Raw genomic sequence first — 20032 nt, forward strand, 5'->3', positions numbered from 1 at the left:
GTGATAAATTTAACTTCTCTAAATTTTTTAGACCACTTTTATAATTACCAGCACATCTCTTTGTGCCTAAAAATGTTTGTTTGAGACATTGATAATTAGCTGTCTAAAAATTTATTACAGTAACTAAATATTATTACCTACAAGCTAAGTCAACAAACCATAACATGTTTAAAAATTCTATAGCTTCTATTTTCTTTATGAATTTGACCATGCAATAATTATTGCTTTAATATTGGAAATCTAATTTGTGTTATGAGTATTTTAGCAAGAAAATGTTTGTGCAATATACGTTTTCTTGTTCATACTTCTACCCAAAATGATGAAATATTTACCAACTAACATTTAGCAAATTTTTCTTAATTAACTCTGGTCTAATAGATGTATGAGAAAGTCCCCATACATTTTTGTTTTTGTCATTCTGCCAAGGTTCTACTTACAAAATATACAGAAAATTTTGATTTAAAGGATAATTATTATAGGAATTCTATTGATAAGATTTTCATTTTTATTCGAATTCTTCAGGATAATGATATCCTCGCGAACTCTCATTTTTCTCCGATTAATAAATCAGGCCCAGGCTGTCTTCTTTAAAGCTCGAGAAATTATTATGGTAACAGCCTACGTCACGAAAGACAAAAGGTAAAAAGGGAGAGACAGGGGAGCAAAAAGTGGTTCGAAGGAGGCTGAAATTAAAAGTCGAAAGGACCTTCCTCCACGTTTCACGCTTAACTGCGCCTTAGTTGCGGAGGATACGAGTAGACACCAATGAATGTCGAACTCTGGCGACTTTCTTTTTATCATTTCTATGAAGAATCTAAGCGAGTTAAAATTCTAAAATTCTCTGAACGATCAAAATTAAGAATATTGTAAAAACTTTGGCCAATTCACAGAAACTTGAAAATATAATATTTTATTATCTTTGAAGTATTGCTAAGTCTAAATTTAAAACATCTTGCTAGGAGGATTGATTAAGAATCCTTTACAGAGGATTAAACTCTGTAAAAGGTATTCCAGAAATACTGACCTATTTTCCCAACTTAAAAAATTTAGATTCAAGTTTACAAAAGTTGTTTGAAGAAGCCATAAATGACTTAAAGTACACTAAATTTTGCACCCAAATATGTTTAAATTCCTATTTGTGATTTTGTTCAAAGTTGTATAATTTTTTTGCGTGCATGTTGTCAGAAATCGTAAAATAAAATTACTTTACAACTATCTTCTTAGAAAAATAGTGTATATATAGGCTAATTAGGTATTATTTTCTATCTTTGTAGCTGAAGAATTCACAAAAATTACAAAACACTGTGTATTGTCTATCTGTATTTAAATATTTCAGGTATTATTTTCTGAATACTCTTTTCATTGCAATTTCTAGTTTCTTATAGTAAACCCATGAACAGCTACTCTAATAAGTTCCAATCAATTAAAAGTTTAATGAGATTTAATCAGATGATCACACCTTCTAAGAATTTAGATGATTCTCCACTCTTCATACACGACCAAAGAAAAAGCAGCAATAAAATAACTTTCAACGACTTTACAATTCAAATTACCAAATTAATAACATCAATTATAATTTATATCAACCTCTTGTAGGAAATTGGCACTTTTACCTTTACATTTTCTTAACTTCCTGTATAATTACAAAAATTACAATGAAAACTCCTGAGGATAGATATTCTTCAGAAAACTCCCTATTGTCTGCTGTCGTCAATATGTTTGATTATTATTTAATATTTTATTTGGATACTTCTTATTCCAACTATTCTATTTAGCCTTAAAAAAATTCCTCCCTCAACAAATCAATAATATTCCTCTGATTCTCCCTCTTTCACAAAATAGATCGTACCTTCTGTGACAACCAATATTTTCTCCACTGAATAAGCTCGGATGTCAGAGATCACAACGATGGGGTATCATTTAGAGATCAGTCGTGACAGGAGTGTTGCGCAAAAAATGAACGAGGCAGAAGGGTAAACGGTGACTTCTTGTCAGCGTGGCGGAGTTAAATTCGCTAAGGGATGATCGCACAGTTAGTCAGCCGTTTCCAGGCAATCAATCACTTGTTCGTAGTCGGGTTTCATCGAGAAAAAATGAGCTACGCCCAACACTCGGAACAAACGCAACTCGAATGGGAGAAAAAAGACTGGTTACGTAAACCTTCTGGTAGGAACATAGACACATAGTTAATCGATAAAACATCCTAGCGCGTTATATCGAATCGATCGAGCATGAAGCTTTATGCACATCCGCTTGGAACGATTGCTGAACTTTAAATTGGCTTCGAAGAGGATTATAAAGCTGTTGGAGGATTTAAGGAAATTGGATCTCGTTTGATAGGTGACACGATAGATCTGATTGTGAGTTTTTTCCTCGATGGTATTCCATTTCAATCTGTAATTGTTTTACAGTAGAAGAATTTACAAGTTGTTTGAAGAAGAAGTGTTTGGAATTGGAAGAAGAGTTTAGAAGTTGTAACTGAGATTCACAAAAGAAAATTACTAGGATTTTTATTAGTAGTCCTTTTTTTGATACTTTTTGATCAAAAATGTCCTCAGTGTATTAGAGATAGTATGGTTGGACATGAGTCTTCTAAAACATGGTTAACACATTTCATTCAGAATTGTAACACACTTCACAATTCTTGTGAAGTAAAAATTTACGAACAGATACACGTGTAAGCAAATTCTTAAAAATTTACTTAATTTCTTAGTCGTGAAGATTTTAAAAATCTTGAAAATCTAAATGATTCTTAGAAATTTTAATAACATTTAACAATATTTGAAGCACTTAAAAATCTTGGAAATTTTAGAAATTGTACAAATCTTAAAACACGTGTAATAAGAAACCTAGAAATACACTGTGAAATTTCAAATACAAAAAAAAAAGCAATATCGTTCTTTGTGACATACATATAATTATACAAGTGGAAATAAATCTCGAACAAAATCATTATTATTAGTTTTCTCAAAATATTCCTAAGAGTTCGATATTTCAATACTTTATGTTACTTCCACTAATTTAATGCTTCTACCTCAAAACTTCTATTTCCTCCAAAACGCTACTTTACTTTCATAGCTACATATACATATAATTTAAAAAGCCATTACTTGCTATGTAAAAACGAATGACTAAATTTGGACATCCACCTTCTATCAACCAGGTGTTAAATAATTGCTCCAAAAATAATCTATTATTTAGAACACTAATTCGTATTGTACAACTAATTTTAATTTTCGAGTCCCTCAGAAAGCTCCAAGGCAAATGAATCTTTAAAGAGCAAATTAACCTCGTTTCGCCAATTTTAGAAGAAGAAAAAGCACGTGTCCCCTTCCCTCATAAATAGCGAAAGACGAACAATTCCGTTCAGCTGCCTAATAACGCAGCCAGGGGTGCAATTACACTTCCTCGTAACCGCTCGCGTCACGCGGCTACTTCCGGCTACGCGCGTCTGAGTGGATCGTATATGTGGCGCGTTTAATTTCGCAGGCAAATGAAAAGTTCCGTGGAGGCGGCAGATGCTGCTTCGACCAACTTGCCAGAACCTCAGATCTCGCCTCTGAGTACTTTTCTCGTTTTTCCAACTTTCCTCCGCCTCTTCCTGTGCGAGTTTTCAACAGCGACGGGTTACGTTGCGGACAGTTACACCTAGCCACGGGTATTGAATAGTTTCTGTTACCCGTTTTCAAGGGATTTAATCGTGACGAAATTTTGAATCGCTTGAATTGTTATTGGAGGTGGAAGTCTTGAAAATTTGGAGAGCTTTGGGGGGATTGAATTGGAGTGTTGGAAATCTTTACAGAACTGGAATCTATATTATACTGGTCTTGAGAGGTTTGAAAGTTTGCATTTTGGATAGTTTTTTGCAATCGTAAAATTGGAACATTTCTGGACAATGTTTTCAAATCAAAGAAGATTGAAGAAGAATCTTAAAAATCTTAGAATTGTTGAACATTTTAAAAATATAAAAGTCTTAAAAACCCTAAAAATAGCAAGAAATCTTAAACTGTTTAAAATTCTTAAAAATTTGCTTAATTTCTTAGTCATGAAGATTTTAAAAATCTTGAAAATCTAAATGATTCTTAGAAATTTTAAAAACTCTTAAAAATACTTGAAGCACTTAAAAATCTTGGAAATTTTAGAAATTGTACAAATCTTGAAACACTTAAAATCTTAAGAAGTCTTAAAATCTTTGAAAATCTCAGAAATTTCAAAACTTTAAAATATTTAAAAATTTTGAGAAATCTTAGAACACTTGAAAGTCTTAAGAAATCTTGAAACATTTGAGAATGTTAGAAGTCTTACATAACATAAAAATCTTATAAATCTTCAAAATTTTTTGAAATCTTAGAAATCTTCATAAACCCTGAAAATCTAAACAGTTTTTAAATCTTGACAATCTTAAAAATCTTATAAAATTTGTGAAACTTAAATCTAGAAATTTTTGAGAATTTAAAAAATTGCAAAACCTTGATACCCATTGAAATTAAAAAATATATAGTTATTATATTCGCTACCAGATAAAAATATATAGGTACTATATTTTAAACCTAAAATATATTTCTTTTATGCGTCGATCTCCAGCAATACCAAATTTCCAATTTTCAAACTAGGTGTATTCAGACATTCAAAATAATTGGTATCATGCCACTAGTTACACTTCCTCTCCAATAAGCATTTCCATCACATTCATACGAGATCGTTACGCCATATTCCCTAACCTTTTCCGTAGCCAAGTTATCGAAGCACCCAGAGGATACTTCCAACTCCATACTATACATGTACATATCGGCACATAACGCATGTTAGAGCTTTTTCGTGGATGCACTCGAGGCTACAAATTAGTCGGAAAAGTTGCATAAGCCGCGTTCGTCGGAAATTTCTAAACGAGTGCAATTAGAAAAAAAATAAAATGGTGGGAGGAAATCGGCCAGCTGTGCGTCGGAAGTTCTCAGGAAAAGCAGTTCTGGCCTACTCACCACGCAGAGAGATGAACTACAGCTACTGTTTCGGAGTAATTGCATTTTTTCGTTGCAATCCCTCTCTTTTCTTTTTATTCACACGTAATATACGTCCCAGTTTTCCAACTTCCGTTTAATATCGGCCAGTATTTTAAAGATGTTAAACAGGAGAAATTAAGCGAGGGAGTGTTTTTGTAGTACCACCCCTATGCTTTAGTTTTTCGGTTTGCTGGCGAGTAATTGAGTGAACTGAAGTGGATTGATGAATACTGTAGCGATGAGGATGGAACAGGGGTAATATTAGAGATACGAATTTTTGTTGTAATTTCGTGAAGAGACAATCATCTGGGGTTGATTAAGGAGAGTTGCCTCAACGTGGGATGTTGATGGAAAAGTTTAATTAATTAGATGGAAAAATATTTTCCACTTTGAGGCAAAATTGGAGACGAATATTTATTATTGGTAGAAGCTGCAACTGAAACTAGTAAAATCATAATTACAATATTTGTGTAGCTTTTAATAGCTATATTGGATATCGTTCAAAAATTGAGTTCAATGTTTTATTTTATATTTAAACTATATACATTTTTCTGAATGTTATTTTCTTATAATCCTATTAGTTTTTTTTATTGTGTATTCAATTATTAGCCACTTTCCACTATATATTTATGTTAAAGATGTAAAATTTATTTTGAGACTATTGCGAAACCATTTACATTTCATGAAATTACTCCTACTAAAAATTTCCAGATAAAAAGTAGATATCAAAATTTAACTTCTGTGTTTTTTTCTCGTAATATAGAAACTAATAACGATTAATGTTTTTCACATATTTAAACTAATTTAAACTTTTAACGCCATCGAACATTTCTAATTTATCTCATCCTCAATTAATCAAAAATACTATACTCGCTTCACAAGCATTCAATCTGAAAAGCAATTTCTAGGTCGGTAAATAATAGTCAATTATGTAGAAATCCTGCTATTTAGAGTTGCCTAATTATAGCGAGGTGAGACTTCAATTTAAATAAAAGGAAATCAAGTCATATTCAATCCAATTTCGACGGATTGGTTCATCTCGAACGAAAAATCGATCACATATTTTCGTCGCATCGTGTTGCATAAATCTAATAAAGGATCGGAATAAGAATCCACCGATTCGTTCTCGTGAATTACAATCGATCTTGCACCTTGCTTGAAAGTAGAATATCAAACTGCAAATGTAACTTCCTCAATCTATGTCGCGTATATCTATCTCTAAGAATAATTCATCTGGAACTCTATCTCCTGAAACCTTTCGTCCAATTGTGCCAATGTGTTATCAGAAAGAGTCGATGTGACAAAGTATATTACATGTATACATGTATATTACGAGAAAAAATATTGAAGAAATTAAGAAAGTGATGCTGTGTATTATGTGTGCTAAGAAAAATGAAATACTTCTACAAGTTTACTAATTTTACCAACTCCAAATTCTGCACATTCATTTATAAAACACTTTATTATTTCGTATTTATTCATTGTTATACCATGTTCATTTTTCTTTATATATAAATGCAAAATTATATTAAACTTGTAGAGTCCTAAAAATGTGTATTGTGTGTACTAAGAAAAACGAAATACTTTTAGAATTTTACTAATTTTACCAATTCCAAATTCTGCACATTCATTTATAAAACACTTTATTATTTCGTATTTATTTATTGTTATGCCATATTCATTTTTCTTTATATATAAATGCAAAATTATGTTGAACTTATAGAGTCCTAAAAATTTACTATTTAAAGAACTATTTTTATTTAGATGAGAGAATTATAATACTAATTCTTTTAGGTTGATAGAAAATACTGATAACAGAATAATAACAAATATAGCAGGTATTAACAAAGTAGGAATCTTTAGAAAAAATAGATACCTATATCTATAGAAATGCAATAGGAGTAAAATATAATTGTTATGTAATCTAATTCTTCATGGTACCATATCATCAACAGAAAACTTTTAAAATGTATCTACTTAAAGTTCAGACAGATTTCTATAAAATGTTCCAAGATCTTATGATTCGTAATTAAAAAAGAATTTGTTCTCATAATTTATTTCTTTAAAATATAAGACTATTTTTGTAAATAATTATCAGTTTAAGTAACTCTTACTACTAATCCAAAATTCAATTTTCAGGATTGGTTTAACACCAGACAGCAACGTATGGGTCGGAGCCTGGTGGATAGGCTTCCTAGGAGCCTCTGTTCTCTGCTTCGTAATCGCTATACCAATCTTAGCATTTCCAAGAGCTTTACCTGGTACTTTTAAAACTATTTAGAAATTTTATTCTGAAAATTCTAATTATCCTAAACAAACGCTCTAGCGGAAGAAGTCAATATTCTGGGAGGTCACAATATTCATCATTCTAGGAACAAAAATTAGCATATAAATAAAGGAATACTTATTATTAAATTCTAAAATCTAGTTATCTGGAGTCACACACAAACAACTAGACGGATGAATCTATTTTTCCAAAACTAAAGTCACATCTTAGAACCTTGCACCATTCATTTTTGCAGGCGTTTCTAAAAATGGACTCACACCACTTTCATGATAAATGGTCCAACTGGTATCTATGAGTTACATAAAAGCCTTTTTCCTAACAAAATTAAAAAACTTATTAGAAGATCCTAACAACGTATGTAGATAGAGCAAACTCGAGCTAGTTCCAGATATTGGTTGCTCCATGAAATTTTTCAATCGATTTTAAAACTGAAGCTATGCATGCAATTTAATTGAAAAAAAAACGAGGAACATAAACTAAACCCTTAAAACGATCTAGTACTTTTTTCTCAATTAAACTGGACGCATGATTTCTGTTCTAGAAGCAACTGAAAAAATATCACAGAGTAACTAACTGGTATCAGGAACTCACTTGATTCTACCTAAGCAATGACTCACAGATATATCGTCCATTCAGAGTATCAATCAATCCTATACATCAGCATGATGTATTCCTTCCTTCCTTTCGTCTCATACCCAACATTTACATCTAGCTTTCACGCAGTCCTTTTCATCCCACCACAGAGTATAAAATACCTTCAAAACTTCCACACATGAATTTAATAATCCTCTGCGAACTTTGTTCACTACTGTAACTATTTTCCTCAGAATGACACTGTAGTCTCCCACAATATTGACCTTCCCATGAACCATCCCACCACTCAGGCAGCCTCACCAAACACTCGTCCCTTCAGGTTCAGAGGAGCTGGCCAAGGAGAGGGTGTCAGAGGCGCACGAGAAGCCGAAGCAGTCCGCCTCGAGCGACACAGGGGAAGCTTTCTCAAAAATCCGCGAATTACCGCGAGCCCTGACCGAGCTGCTCGGTAATCCAGGATTTTTCATGTTGAATCTGGCAGGTGCCAGTGAAGGATTGCTCATCGCAGGCTTCGCCGCGTTCCTGCCGAAGCTGATCGAAAATCAATTCAACGTCAGCGCTAGCTCCGCCGCGCTGCTAATGGGTGAATAATATTGAAGCTTTCGGTTATAATCAATCAAAGGGGGCCGCCTCTTCCGACGACGCGTAATCGTCGTCATTTTTTTTTCGTTTTTGCGATCCTGAAGAGCCCTGGCTATTATTTTTTGCCCCGCCGTGGAATATCGAGTGAACGATATGTTATTGTCACACGTGTCCGCGTAATGTCGAGGCGTAAATCGTCCTCTGACGTTTTTATATCCGTATTCCCTGGGAATATTTACGATTGACGAATAATTCGCGAGTAATTTCGGGATATTTCGATGTCCTGATGGAAATGGAGGTTCGTTTAATTTTCAGGGCTGGTCACAGTCCCCGCTGGTGGAGGAGGGACTTTTCTAGGTGGTTATCTCATTAAACGATTCAATCTGCCCTGCTCGGGGATCCTGAAGTTCTGCCTGCTGGCCACTTGTTCGTGCATCGCCTTCACTTTGTGTTTTGTCCTCAACTGCCCGAATTTGAACTTCGCTGGGGTTACGGTACCTTATTCGGGACACACGAAGTATGTTACCATTTTTTAGAGGGTTTATTGAGGAGAGCTCTCTAGGTGTAATGAGTGTCCATCTGTTTGTAACACTGTGATCAGTTATTTACGAGATATTGGCAATTAAAATTGTTAAGAGTACCTTAGCTGCTTGAAATAGTTGTGAAGATTTGAACATTAGAGTATTTGAATGCTTAAAATTTGTGAGTTCTTGAATATTTTAAAATTTAATATTTTTTAAATTTGAATGCTTTTAATGCCTACATATTTCTATGCTCGAAAATTTGCTAAATTGGAAAATCGTAAAATTAGAAAGTCGAAACATTGAAACGTTGAAGAATTAAAGAGCTGAAAAGTTAAAAAGTAGAAAAATTGGAAAGTTGAAACATTGAAACGTTCAAAATTTAAAAATTTACAGGGCTGAAAAGTCGCGAAGTTGAAGCGTTAAAAACTGAAAAATTGACAAGGGGGAAAGTCGAAACATTAAACTGTTGAAGACTTAAAGAGTTAAAGAGCTGAAGATTTAGAAGTTGGGGAGTTAAAGAAGTGAAACATTGAACATTTTCAAATTTTGTACCTTTCTGGAAGTTAAAACACACGAAACAATTTTAATTTCTAATATCTCTTAAATGACCATGTACTCCCAAAGAGTAATATTGTCGTATTCACTTCAAGGAGTTCTTCAAGCTAGTGAAGACTTATTAAAAAGTGAACATTACACTTCGGGCGCTTTCCTCATAACGTAGAAACACGTCTAGGTTGGATTACTAAGAGTGATGGATTTTGTGTCATTTCCAGGAAATCTTTCTCGCTGGACGACGCGTGCAATAACGGATGTGGATGTTCGAGGTCAGAGTTCAGTCCAATATGTGGTGTTGACGGGATCACGTACTATTCCCCTTGCCACGCAGGGTGCTACCAGGAAACGCAGATAAACGATGTGGAAGTCAGTGGATTTTTATGTTTTTTCAATTAAGCATTAACACACATATAGTGTTTTACTTCTTAGAACGATGTGTGTCTGTTATACTGTGTCTTTAATGCTAGATCTTTGATTTAAAAATTGAAAAAAGTGATGAATAGATGTACTGTTTATGAGGGAAATTGGCAAAACAGAATCCTTTAATTTTACTTAATGAAAGTAACGTTTGAAAGGCTAAGTAAAATAGTTACTATACAACTTCTTTGAAAAGTAATCTAGAGATACTGGAAATATTCTTGAGTATCCAAAAAAATAAAATGGTAAGATATATTTTTAAAAATCAAAAGACAAAAATTGTTGTATTCAGTTCTATGTAGCAAAAGAGAACAAGATTAATAATAAAATTCAATTTAGAATACTGTACATATAGTAGAGTTCAGATATTATAGATTAATAAAGCTGCAACAAGTTTAGATATATGTTCCAAGAATAAGTATAGTCCTGAGTTCAACATAATTTTACAGTATAATTAATATAATATATATACACTGCCTTAATAAGTAGCATTCGTAACAATTAGCATATTATAAATTATTTCATACTTATCATATGAGTAGCCACCAAGAAAAACGTACCTCATTCATATACAAATTTAAACATTACAAAAAGAAGTCGCCAAACGATTCCAGTTTCAAACTATTAAAACCATTGCCATTAAAACCAGAACTATAATTAATATTGCACGTTCTTGTTGCAGGTATATTCAGATTGCACCTGCATCCGTGCACCACCACTGAACCTGACCAGTGGGGACAACGTGATCAGCTACGAAGCGATTAACACTACTTGTAACACATCCTGCTCTTATCTATGGCCCTTCATCGTTCTAGCTTTTTGCAACATGTTTATAACGTTCCTTTGCACGATGCCTGCGCTTTCTGCGACGCTCCGGGTCGTTCGAGACGACCAGAGGTCATTCGCTTTAGGAATACAATGGATCAAAGTGAGGATCCTGGGCACCATACCAGCGCCCATGGTGTTTGGAGCTCTCATAGATGATACTTGTATTCTGTGGAATGAGACGTGCGAGGGCAGAGGGGCATGCCTCGTTTATGATAATTTATACATGAGCAGGTATGGAAAATTAAGTTTCTATTAATATTGTAGGATTTATAATTAGAGTTTTGAAAGTACACGAATTTATTAATGATTATGTTTCATATTTGAAGTTTTGGGTTGATATTAGAACACTTTTTAAAGTTTTAGTACCAACTTCTTTTACTATATGAAATTGTTTATTAGAGTTTAACTGCTAAAAGGGTATTTAAAATATCTTGTATTTTACATATAGGAACATATAATCCATTTACATGTGGAAAAATATAATTTACATTTAGAAATATATAATTTTGAAGCAAATAAGAAGCTTCTAAAAATATAGAACCATGTGCTTTATAGGCACACTCATGACTTTATCATTTTGGAACACAGTTTACTTAAATAAGGTATTGCATTTATTACAGATCTCTTTAATTTTCAATATATAAAGTAGATGAACTGGCAATTGTAACTGATAACATGAGATAAAAAAATGAGTTCAATGCTCAAATTACTCAAATATTATAAATAATATTATTCATACTAGAATAACGATATCACTTTGCTCTATTTTTGATACGGTTCCAATACAATATTACTAATTTAAATAACACATAATTTATCAAATAATTTCCAAAGTAATGTAAATCAGAAGAAAATCGTTCAAAATCAAATATTTCAACATCGTTCTAATAATAAATTTGAAAATATCAAGAAAAGCAATAAATAAAATTCTCCTAACATTGTTAACACAAAAACCGTAATCTTTACTATTTGTAATCTTTTTCCTATTACTGAAACTGTTGACTATGTTCCAGAATGGTAAAATGCAGTCAGAGTGCCACAAAAATTCATTGATTTTAAGTATTAATAGTGGATTCGACTTACCAGCGTGGCGTTTGCTTCAGGTACATGCTCGCGCTGGCATTCATCGGCAAGGCAGCGTCCCTCCTTTTCTTTTTCCTGGCCTGGTGGACGTACATTCCTCCAGGGAGCAGAAGGGCCGATCAGAATTCACGAGAGGAGCCGACGACGACGTTAATGATGAACGACACGCCACAAGAGGCGCCCACTACACCAGCGACGATAAACCCTATAATCGAAGCGTAAACAGTAATCTCCCATTAGCCAGAAAATCTTATGAGTAATCTACACATGCTGGCAGGGCCATAGCCACATACCACACGACGTCTTGAAAACGTCTATTTTATGCCTGAACGTCTTAAAGATACACCACAAGACTTACGCTTTCGGACATTTTGAAGATGTCTATTTTTTGCCTGAAAAGTCTTGTAGACGTAATCTAGACGTCTTTCAGACATGTTATGAGTCTCTGTATGTACTGATTTGTAACTTTGATCGTCTCAGAGACGTCTTTTGTACATTTTTTGAACTTTAGTGGATGTCTTTAAGACGTCTTCAAGACGTCTCTGTGCTGTAGGGGTGTTTATATTTTTGGAGATCTTGAGCGCAAAACCTTTATGAAGTCTCAAAAGAGCAAATCTCTTTCAGTTAATCAGACTTTTACAAATCTTTTTTTAAGTTTATCACGGATAAAAATCTATATTTCCTTAATAACTCGTGTTAATAAAATAGAAATAATAAAATATTGCTATGGATATATATTTGCATTAAAAAAACAGTATAAAAATGAATTCAAATTTACATTAAAAAAAACTAGTACCTACATTACCCAGTTAAAATAAGAGGCTGAAACAACAAGGTTTATTTTAAGAAATTTGTCTACACTTGATTGTTCTTTATGGGGCCCTATTTGCGCTCAATACGCCTTATGGTAAATACGGCCCTGTTTGCTGCAAGATCCTAAATCTATAAAACGATGCAGCTAAAAACTCTAGAAAACATTCTAAATATTGCTTATTTACTGCAAAAATAACCAAACTCGAAATTCATGATTTTCCAAAAATCGAAATTATATTATTATTTTGTCATAATTGATATCGTGACATAATAATAGATCGTGACGACTATTCGCTACAAGCTCCTTAGTATATTCAATGTAACTTAAAATTATTTAAAGTGAAAAATGTTTTCTTACGTGCATAGTCGCTCGTATAGATTAATTATTATGAACTTGAATTTTCTTCAGGAACCTATTCCTCATTTTACACTCGCCAGTGAGCCTATATCGAAAAATCTGTATTAATAACAATAATTATCAAATTTGGAGTTATGTCATTGTTGCAAGAAATAAGTGACATCTAATACGCAGTCTTAACCTCTTAGGAGATACTTATTAAAAATTAGTTCCCGTTTCGATTATATATATATATATTTTTTAACATATATTTGTTATTTACGTAACAGGTTATTCGTTTCCTTGTTGAGAAATTCTATGTGAATATTTATTAACTATCTCTGTCAATAATATTTGCATTTAAAAGAAACCAAACTTACACGTGTTTAGAAGCATTCTGGAAGAAAGTACTCTGAAGAAATAAGCTTTAAAGTACTCGCTCTTGCGCTAAAGATGGAAAACGATAGCGTTAACTAGTCAGAAAGAAATCGAGTGTCTTCGACCTATCGTTGTGACTGCGCAATGTGCAACTGCGCACGGTGGCGAAATTTAAATATGCGTCTTTTACTGAAGGGCTAGCAGAAATACTTTTACTGATAGTTGAATATATTTTATTGTATTGTTTCTGTCTGTGGTTGTAAGGTGAAACATCTTAAATTATGTATTTTTATTTTATAAGATATTTATATCTTACTTCTGTATCATAAATTTGCATTTTATATAAATACTAAAATAAATTTGTATTTATATTTTAAACTTTCAAAGAAAGAATCTCTTTAACTGAATCTACTTCTGTCAGGAATATAAATTCTATCTTAAAAATTTTAATTAAAGTGTAGACTCAGTTTTGTTAAAACATAATTTTGCCTTAAAATCATAGATATATTCTCAACAAGAATCAAATGCGAACCAATTAAACAGCTATTTATTTGTTAATCTTATTTCGTAGCATGAATAGCTTAATAAATGCTATTTCATTCCCAGGGTCATAATTTATGAAACATATTTATTAATATCTATCCAGTAAAAGAAGTTACACTTTCAGAAAAAGTGATGCTCGAGGACAAATTATAGTCGAAACAGAGTCACTCAAGCGTTCAGGGTCAACCAACACAGCTCATAATTAAAAAACGACGTTGAGTGATTAATGATTCTTCGACTTTGTTTCGACTATTAAATAAGACGCAAGGAACTCGAGTGAGACCAATCGCTTCAGAAGTTATCTAAAATTGTACAGTAACATTATGCGATAAGGTACTTCATGTAAGAGCCGTTCACTGCCAGAATTATTGTAAAAAAAAAGGGAAACATGGAAAAGATGTTTTTAATATCGTACCCAATAACGAAGGAATGTATATTCCCATAGGAATAAAAATACGTATACCCGTTTTTCACGAGAAAATGTAATATTCTGAACGCTGGTTCACGATGGGCAAGTGCACTTGTAGTACTTTTTCAGACGTTCATCACCTTCCAACCTGGAGGATTAATTAGTCAGACTTCGGTTACCAAATCGAGCATTTGCTTAATGTATTGCAGCGCTCTTTGTAACTCTACATAGAAACTAATAGCTGATGATAATTAATATGGTGAATGGAAGATGAACACCATAGCTATCTGTAATTATAGAATCGCGTCGTATCCCTTTGTCAGATTTGAATGTGACTTCGACTGGTTCGTTTTGTAATCCCGATATTTACTGATCGTCAATTAATCTTGAGACGTATTTACCGCGAACGATAATACCTAATTGATGTTTAAGAGGTAAATGAAGCTGTCTTGCACTTTCGTATTCGTTGTATTTACCGCGATATAATTGTTGTGATCGGATTGTTGCTTCGCAGAGGTGCCTCTGGAAGACTTCTTTTATACAACGTTAAAATGGCACATATACTGTCGTTGTTGTTCAAGCGAAGATAAATCGTGTTTGGAAAGAATCGAACACTGTCGCGAGCCGATATTTACGAGGGAGGAAAGCAGAGCGTGTTTGCATTGAATTCACCCAAATCATCCGCAATGCATATCTCATTCACAAGTTGAGTAAGAAATATCCTATTCTAACAATTTTATATACGCACAATTCATGTATCATCTTTGGTCTCGTATTTCATCGGGTCGACTGTGAAATGAAATACGAGCACGGGGACGTTCTATTATTTTACTATTAATGAGGAATGGCGAACCGTACAGAGTCCCTTTTCTAATGTAGAAGACAGCTTTGAAGGGTTTATAGAATTTCATATCAGATGTTTCTCGTAAATGTACTGCGCGAATAAAATACAAAATACTTGGAGTAATCGATTTTGCGAATGTACAAATACATGAGCGTGTCATGTACTGTCATTTACATCGGTTTGATATACATATGAAGCATTTTGTGCGATTTCTGATTGTAATTATTTTTGTTATGGGAATAGAGTATGTCCTGCACGTTTATTATACGTGTCATTGAATAATAAAGAGCCAGTAAGATGCGTTACCCAATCTCCCTTCTCTTCTTTTTCCTAACAAAAAAGTATACAACCATTATTTAAGAATAAATTCATGATGTGGAATTCATTTCCATAATTAGATAGTAATATTTACGCCTTCTTTTACTTTATTTTCGTGTAGAAAGATTTACAAACTAAAGTTTTCTTCAGTTTGAACAAGAATTCAGTTTGAAGAACAAACGTTTCAAATTCTAATTTCGTACTTAAAATTAATAATATTAGCTTAGTTATCACTAGACTGCGGATGTTTATGTAAATACCTATTTTCATAAATAGGATTAGGGAAGTGCTATCAAATTAGTCAGGTATATCCACAATCTGGCCAGGATAGCCCAAGGTAGTCCAGGGTAGTCTAGGGTAGTCCATCTAATCACGTTTTAAATAAACACACTTAATACCAAGTTAATATTAGATATACTATTTCAACTAGTATTTCACAATATAACATTAACCTGGTGATAGATATTTTTAGCCTTCAAGATAGATTTAGTCTTCAAGGGGCATGAGGCGGGAAGTATAAAATCCTATCTCAAATGACTGTCATTTTTCTGTTCAAATAAATACATATATTTTGGTAAATTAAAAAGACAGAAAAACTATATTTTCTAAATTAATATTAAAATTGATTCCAACTTCAAATTTATCCGAAAGTATTTAATATTAATTCCTACAACTCGTAGCATTGTAATCTTATTCTGGACTGAATCGATAACATTGGTTGTGACATGAAAATGGTACAAATATAATAGTTATCCTTCTTATCGACTGATATTACAAAGCCTATTATTTTTCACACACTATTTTTCAATATAATATAATTTCTATATAAAATTCTAATATATGTATTACGTTTTTTGTCATTTAACAACACTTGGAATATTTACTATGATTTAAACTTATGATTTGAACTTTCTATGTAGAGGAAGCCTGAGTAGTCTAATATTGATATATTGTTATAGGATTACTATATTATCTATATAAATTAATAATTAAATGTATAATTTAATTTTATTATATTGTTCTACGCTTCTTCTTTTATATTATTAAAACTGCTAACATCTGGCCTCTTGGTCTAGGGGTATGATTCCTGCTTTGGGTGCAGGAGGTCCCGGGTTCAAATCCCGGAGGGGCCCGATTATTTTTTCCTTATTAAAACTATAATGAAAGGACTTTCTCATTATGCATAGTTATTATGATATTCAACATATACAGTAATATTTTTCTATTTTAAAATCCTAAAATAAGACCTACGCTAAAATAAGAAGTTCCAATGCATAGACGTAGAGTTCCTTTTTTCCTGATATATTATTTCCTAATCTTCTATTTTTCTTACTTTTAATTTTGCTTCAAAATTCAATTAATACGTCAGTAATTTACATCAATCTTGTCAGAAGTAGGACAGCGTGAAGAAAAAGTGGGATAACTCTAAGAAGCGAAAAAGAGAAACTAAAGAGTGTTTAGAAATGAAATCACAATGTTCAGTCACAGAAAAGTGAGAGTTGTCTCCAGTTCCTCACAGTTTTAGTTCCTTTCTCATAATCTCGCGTGAAATAAGAATGATCGGAAAGTGAAAATACTTCCGCTCCTAAAAACGATTATGGAGCATATCGTTCATTCATTGCAACCACTACAAAGTACCAAATTTCATTACTTTTGATTATTGATATATAAAAAGAAATGTTTGCATCGAATTACGATTGTGTTTTCTTTTTCAGAAAATCATATTTTTGAATTATGTCTCTATAACAACAAATAACTACCTCAGGGAACCTACAAGAAACATAAACTAGAACTCAAAATAACTCTATTTTCGAACCTTAAAATCCCTAAAACAGTTCTAACTTGGTTTCCACTTTTATTTGACTCTTCATCTTTTTCATGGATCTAATAATCATAGTTTCCTGTTCCTTTGAAGGCTCATCTTCCCAAACTCCCGAACTCTTGACCGAGCCCCACTTTCGCCCCTTCAAATTGCGCGCGTCTCGAGTCCCTACTCCTCGGCGCGCCAAGATGGCGGCGCGTCGAGTGCGCATGCACGAGCCCCTCAATGGTCGGGCAAAAACACAGCTGGTCTATGATCTCCGAGGCAAGCTGACGGTCGGGCGCTATCAATGTGATTTTCGTGAAATTCTCACCGATCTACCGGTCAGATCGCGAGGTCAAGGCAAACGTGCGCGTGAATACATTCGAGTGCTCGTCCCGTGGTGGTCAGTGACTGTGTGTTTAGATGTACGCAAAACTCGGTAATCGCGGTGTCACCACGAGGATTTTTCACTGCCCTGGATACAAAGGAGTTTCGGCGAGGTGCTTCGAGCGTCCTTTCGGTGAGTCCACGACAGGTCCCTTTTAACCACCACTGAGATCTGTGCTCGCTATTTCATCCACTTTGCGAGGCTCCAGTCATTCCTGAACCTCAGCGACCCTTTTTGCCACACGCTCCAATCCTCTGCTCCCTTCGAGTCCCTAAATTTTGCTCCTCTGAAGCATTCCTCTGAGGGGACTCGAATCTAGGGATGAAGCGTGGCGCGATGCTTTGATAGAGCGATTCTTCGAGGCGAGTATTTCCTGGAATTTGGCCTCCCGATCGACTCGACACCCTGGAACGCGAGCATCTCTGGAAAAATAGGTCAGAGGCGAAGTTTCGGAGGTTCCTCGTATCGCCTGTTGAGAGCGATCCTTATCGTGAGTTATCTCCCGCTGCTCCTCTTGCATACGGTGCCCTCGAACTCGAGTGAACCGCCTTTGTTATCTCGCGCAGCGGAGGATCATAGTTCTCTCTCAGATTTTTATCGCTGCGTTACGCGTCGGAGCTGTGCGATGGTAAACACCGCGAACGGAAGCTGACGTCGCGGTCCCCCGATTTCTGGAGCACCTTTGTCTCGATGCAGGCTCGAGATTTGGGGACAGTTGGGTTGTTAGACAGGGTACAGAGAGATCGGGAAGCGAATCCTCGAGTTTTGTTATGTAAGTGCGCTTTTGTTTAAATCTTATCGTGGCGAGCTTGGGTCAGACGAAGTTCAGATGCAGATTTGCGAGCATTTCAGAGATTTCAGGAAAAATTGAATACATGGGGACTGTGGAAATTTGTGCTAAAGATTCGATAGGAATTGAGAATTTGGCAATTTGTGTTTAAGCTTTAAGTTTCTATGGAACGAATGAGTGGTAGCTAGACAGCAAATGTTTATTAAAAATCAAATTTTAATGTTATTAAAATAATGGAAACTAAGTGAAAATTTGTTTCAGCCTCTGAAGATTATAATATTTATTTTACTTTTGATATTTTGTATATTGTGTGTATTCTGTACTGTTTTGTGCATTTAAGTTTTCTGTGAATGTATAAAGGTCTGTATCAAAATTGTATGATTAGGCAATCTGGTGATGCCACCATTTATGGTAGAATACAAGATATTTCTATTTTAATATTTAGAATGTTCTCCAAAACAAACGTTCCCTTTTTAGTTATTGCGAAAAACTCTCAGGTACCATATACCAAAACAGTAGGTACAGTAAAACCTCGATCATCTGAGACTCATTCCTTCACAGCCTCTTTTATTTAGAGTTACTATTATTATTGAGGATCATAACAGTAGTAATACACGAATATTGGACTATATGTAGTATAATTTGACAATAAACTACCGCCAAAAAATAAAATTAGCCACCACGACAGAGCTTCAGGCTCAACTTTTGTATCAAACTCATAAATCAACGTTCTACAATAATTTGAGTTTGCTTTTTAAAAAATAGAGATAGGTAAAAGAATATCCCCCCAAAAATGAGAAAATAACAGAATAACGTTATAAAAAAATAGCTGGCTAATAAAATAGATAAATTAGCTCCAAGAACAGATGACCGTACCATCGTGTTTGCATGAAAGCAAGATTGTGTCATTTTCGTGTCTTATTACTTCCGTGGGTTTTCTCCTGTGGGAGGATTGTTAGTTTGCTACACGGTGTTTACGTACGAGCACAGCTGTGCTGTAATTCGAGGGATAACGCTATCAGACAGACGTGGTAATCTCTATCGAGGTCTTGAACCTCGCTGCTGTCTGGGGGACTATTTTTTTATCGTGTTTTGTCACATCAACCTAAAGAATTCAATTGGTGAGGAACAAACTATGATCAAGATGATTAGGCTGGGTCTCAAAAGGGTGGATTTCACATGATTTATTTTCTTAAAGTTTATTCTTGGAATTTTATCCTAAAATTCCTTGCAGCCAGAAAATTAAGTGAAGCTTTCTGAATCCATTTTGATGATTTCCTTCTAGATGAAGGCTATTTTGTTTTTGTTCAATTTCTTGGTACTGCTAGCTACTGGAGCTAGATCTCTTTGCAATATTTCTAATCCCTAAAAGCTAGCCTGAGAAGACTGTGGGACCTTGTGTCAGGCTTGCCACAATCACTATAGTCAAGTTGAAAAGATTTAGTGATGAATAATGGATACAAAACCAAATTTCAATTGTAAATATCCAAAGATAGTTTATTCTTCATGTTCTCCAAATTCTACCAGTTACAGTTACC

At 33.9% G+C, this 20032-nt stretch overlaps 2 protein-coding genes and 1 non-coding gene across 4 annotated transcripts in view; all 3 read left to right on the forward strand.

Moving 5' to 3' along the window:
* The window catches only part of Oatp26f (Organic anion transporting polypeptide 26F), a 70072-nt gene extending 54574 nt beyond the window's left edge, over positions 1-15498 (forward strand). For both annotated transcript variants that reach the window (XM_076390906.1, XM_076390907.1), the window contains 6 exons: positions 7140-7261; positions 8201-8464; positions 8779-8980; positions 9761-9908; positions 10642-11018; positions 11891-15498. In XM_076390906.1, coding sequence (XP_076247021.1) covers positions 7140-7261; positions 8201-8464; positions 8779-8980; positions 9761-9908; positions 10642-11018; positions 11891-12092 — 1315 coding nt within the window. In that variant the 3' untranslated portion in view covers positions 12093-15498. The remainder of the gene's footprint in view (positions 1-7139; positions 7262-8200; positions 8465-8778; positions 8981-9760; positions 9909-10641; positions 11019-11890) is intronic.
* A 1075-nt stretch (positions 15499-16573) lies between these two features.
* On the forward strand, positions 16574-16645 carry Trnap-ugg (transfer RNA proline (anticodon UGG)). Its single transcript has one exon. It is a non-coding gene; the product is annotated as a tRNA-Pro (tRNA).
* A 971-nt stretch (positions 16646-17616) lies between these two features.
* LOC143186807 (solute carrier organic anion transporter family member 3A1-like) overlaps positions 17617-20032 on the forward strand; it is a 98045-nt gene continuing 95629 nt past the window's right edge. Inside the window, exon 1 of the mRNA XM_076390588.1 lies at positions 17617-17836. The gene's annotated coding sequence lies outside the window, so the exon portion shown is untranslated. The remainder of the gene's footprint in view (positions 17837-20032) is intronic.

The sequence above is a fragment of the Calliopsis andreniformis genome, unplaced genomic scaffold, assembly GCF_051401765.1.
Source record: "Calliopsis andreniformis isolate RMS-2024a unplaced genomic scaffold, iyCalAndr_principal scaffold0022, whole genome shotgun sequence".
Classification (NCBI taxonomy): domain Eukaryota; kingdom Metazoa; phylum Arthropoda; class Insecta; order Hymenoptera; family Andrenidae; genus Calliopsis; species Calliopsis andreniformis.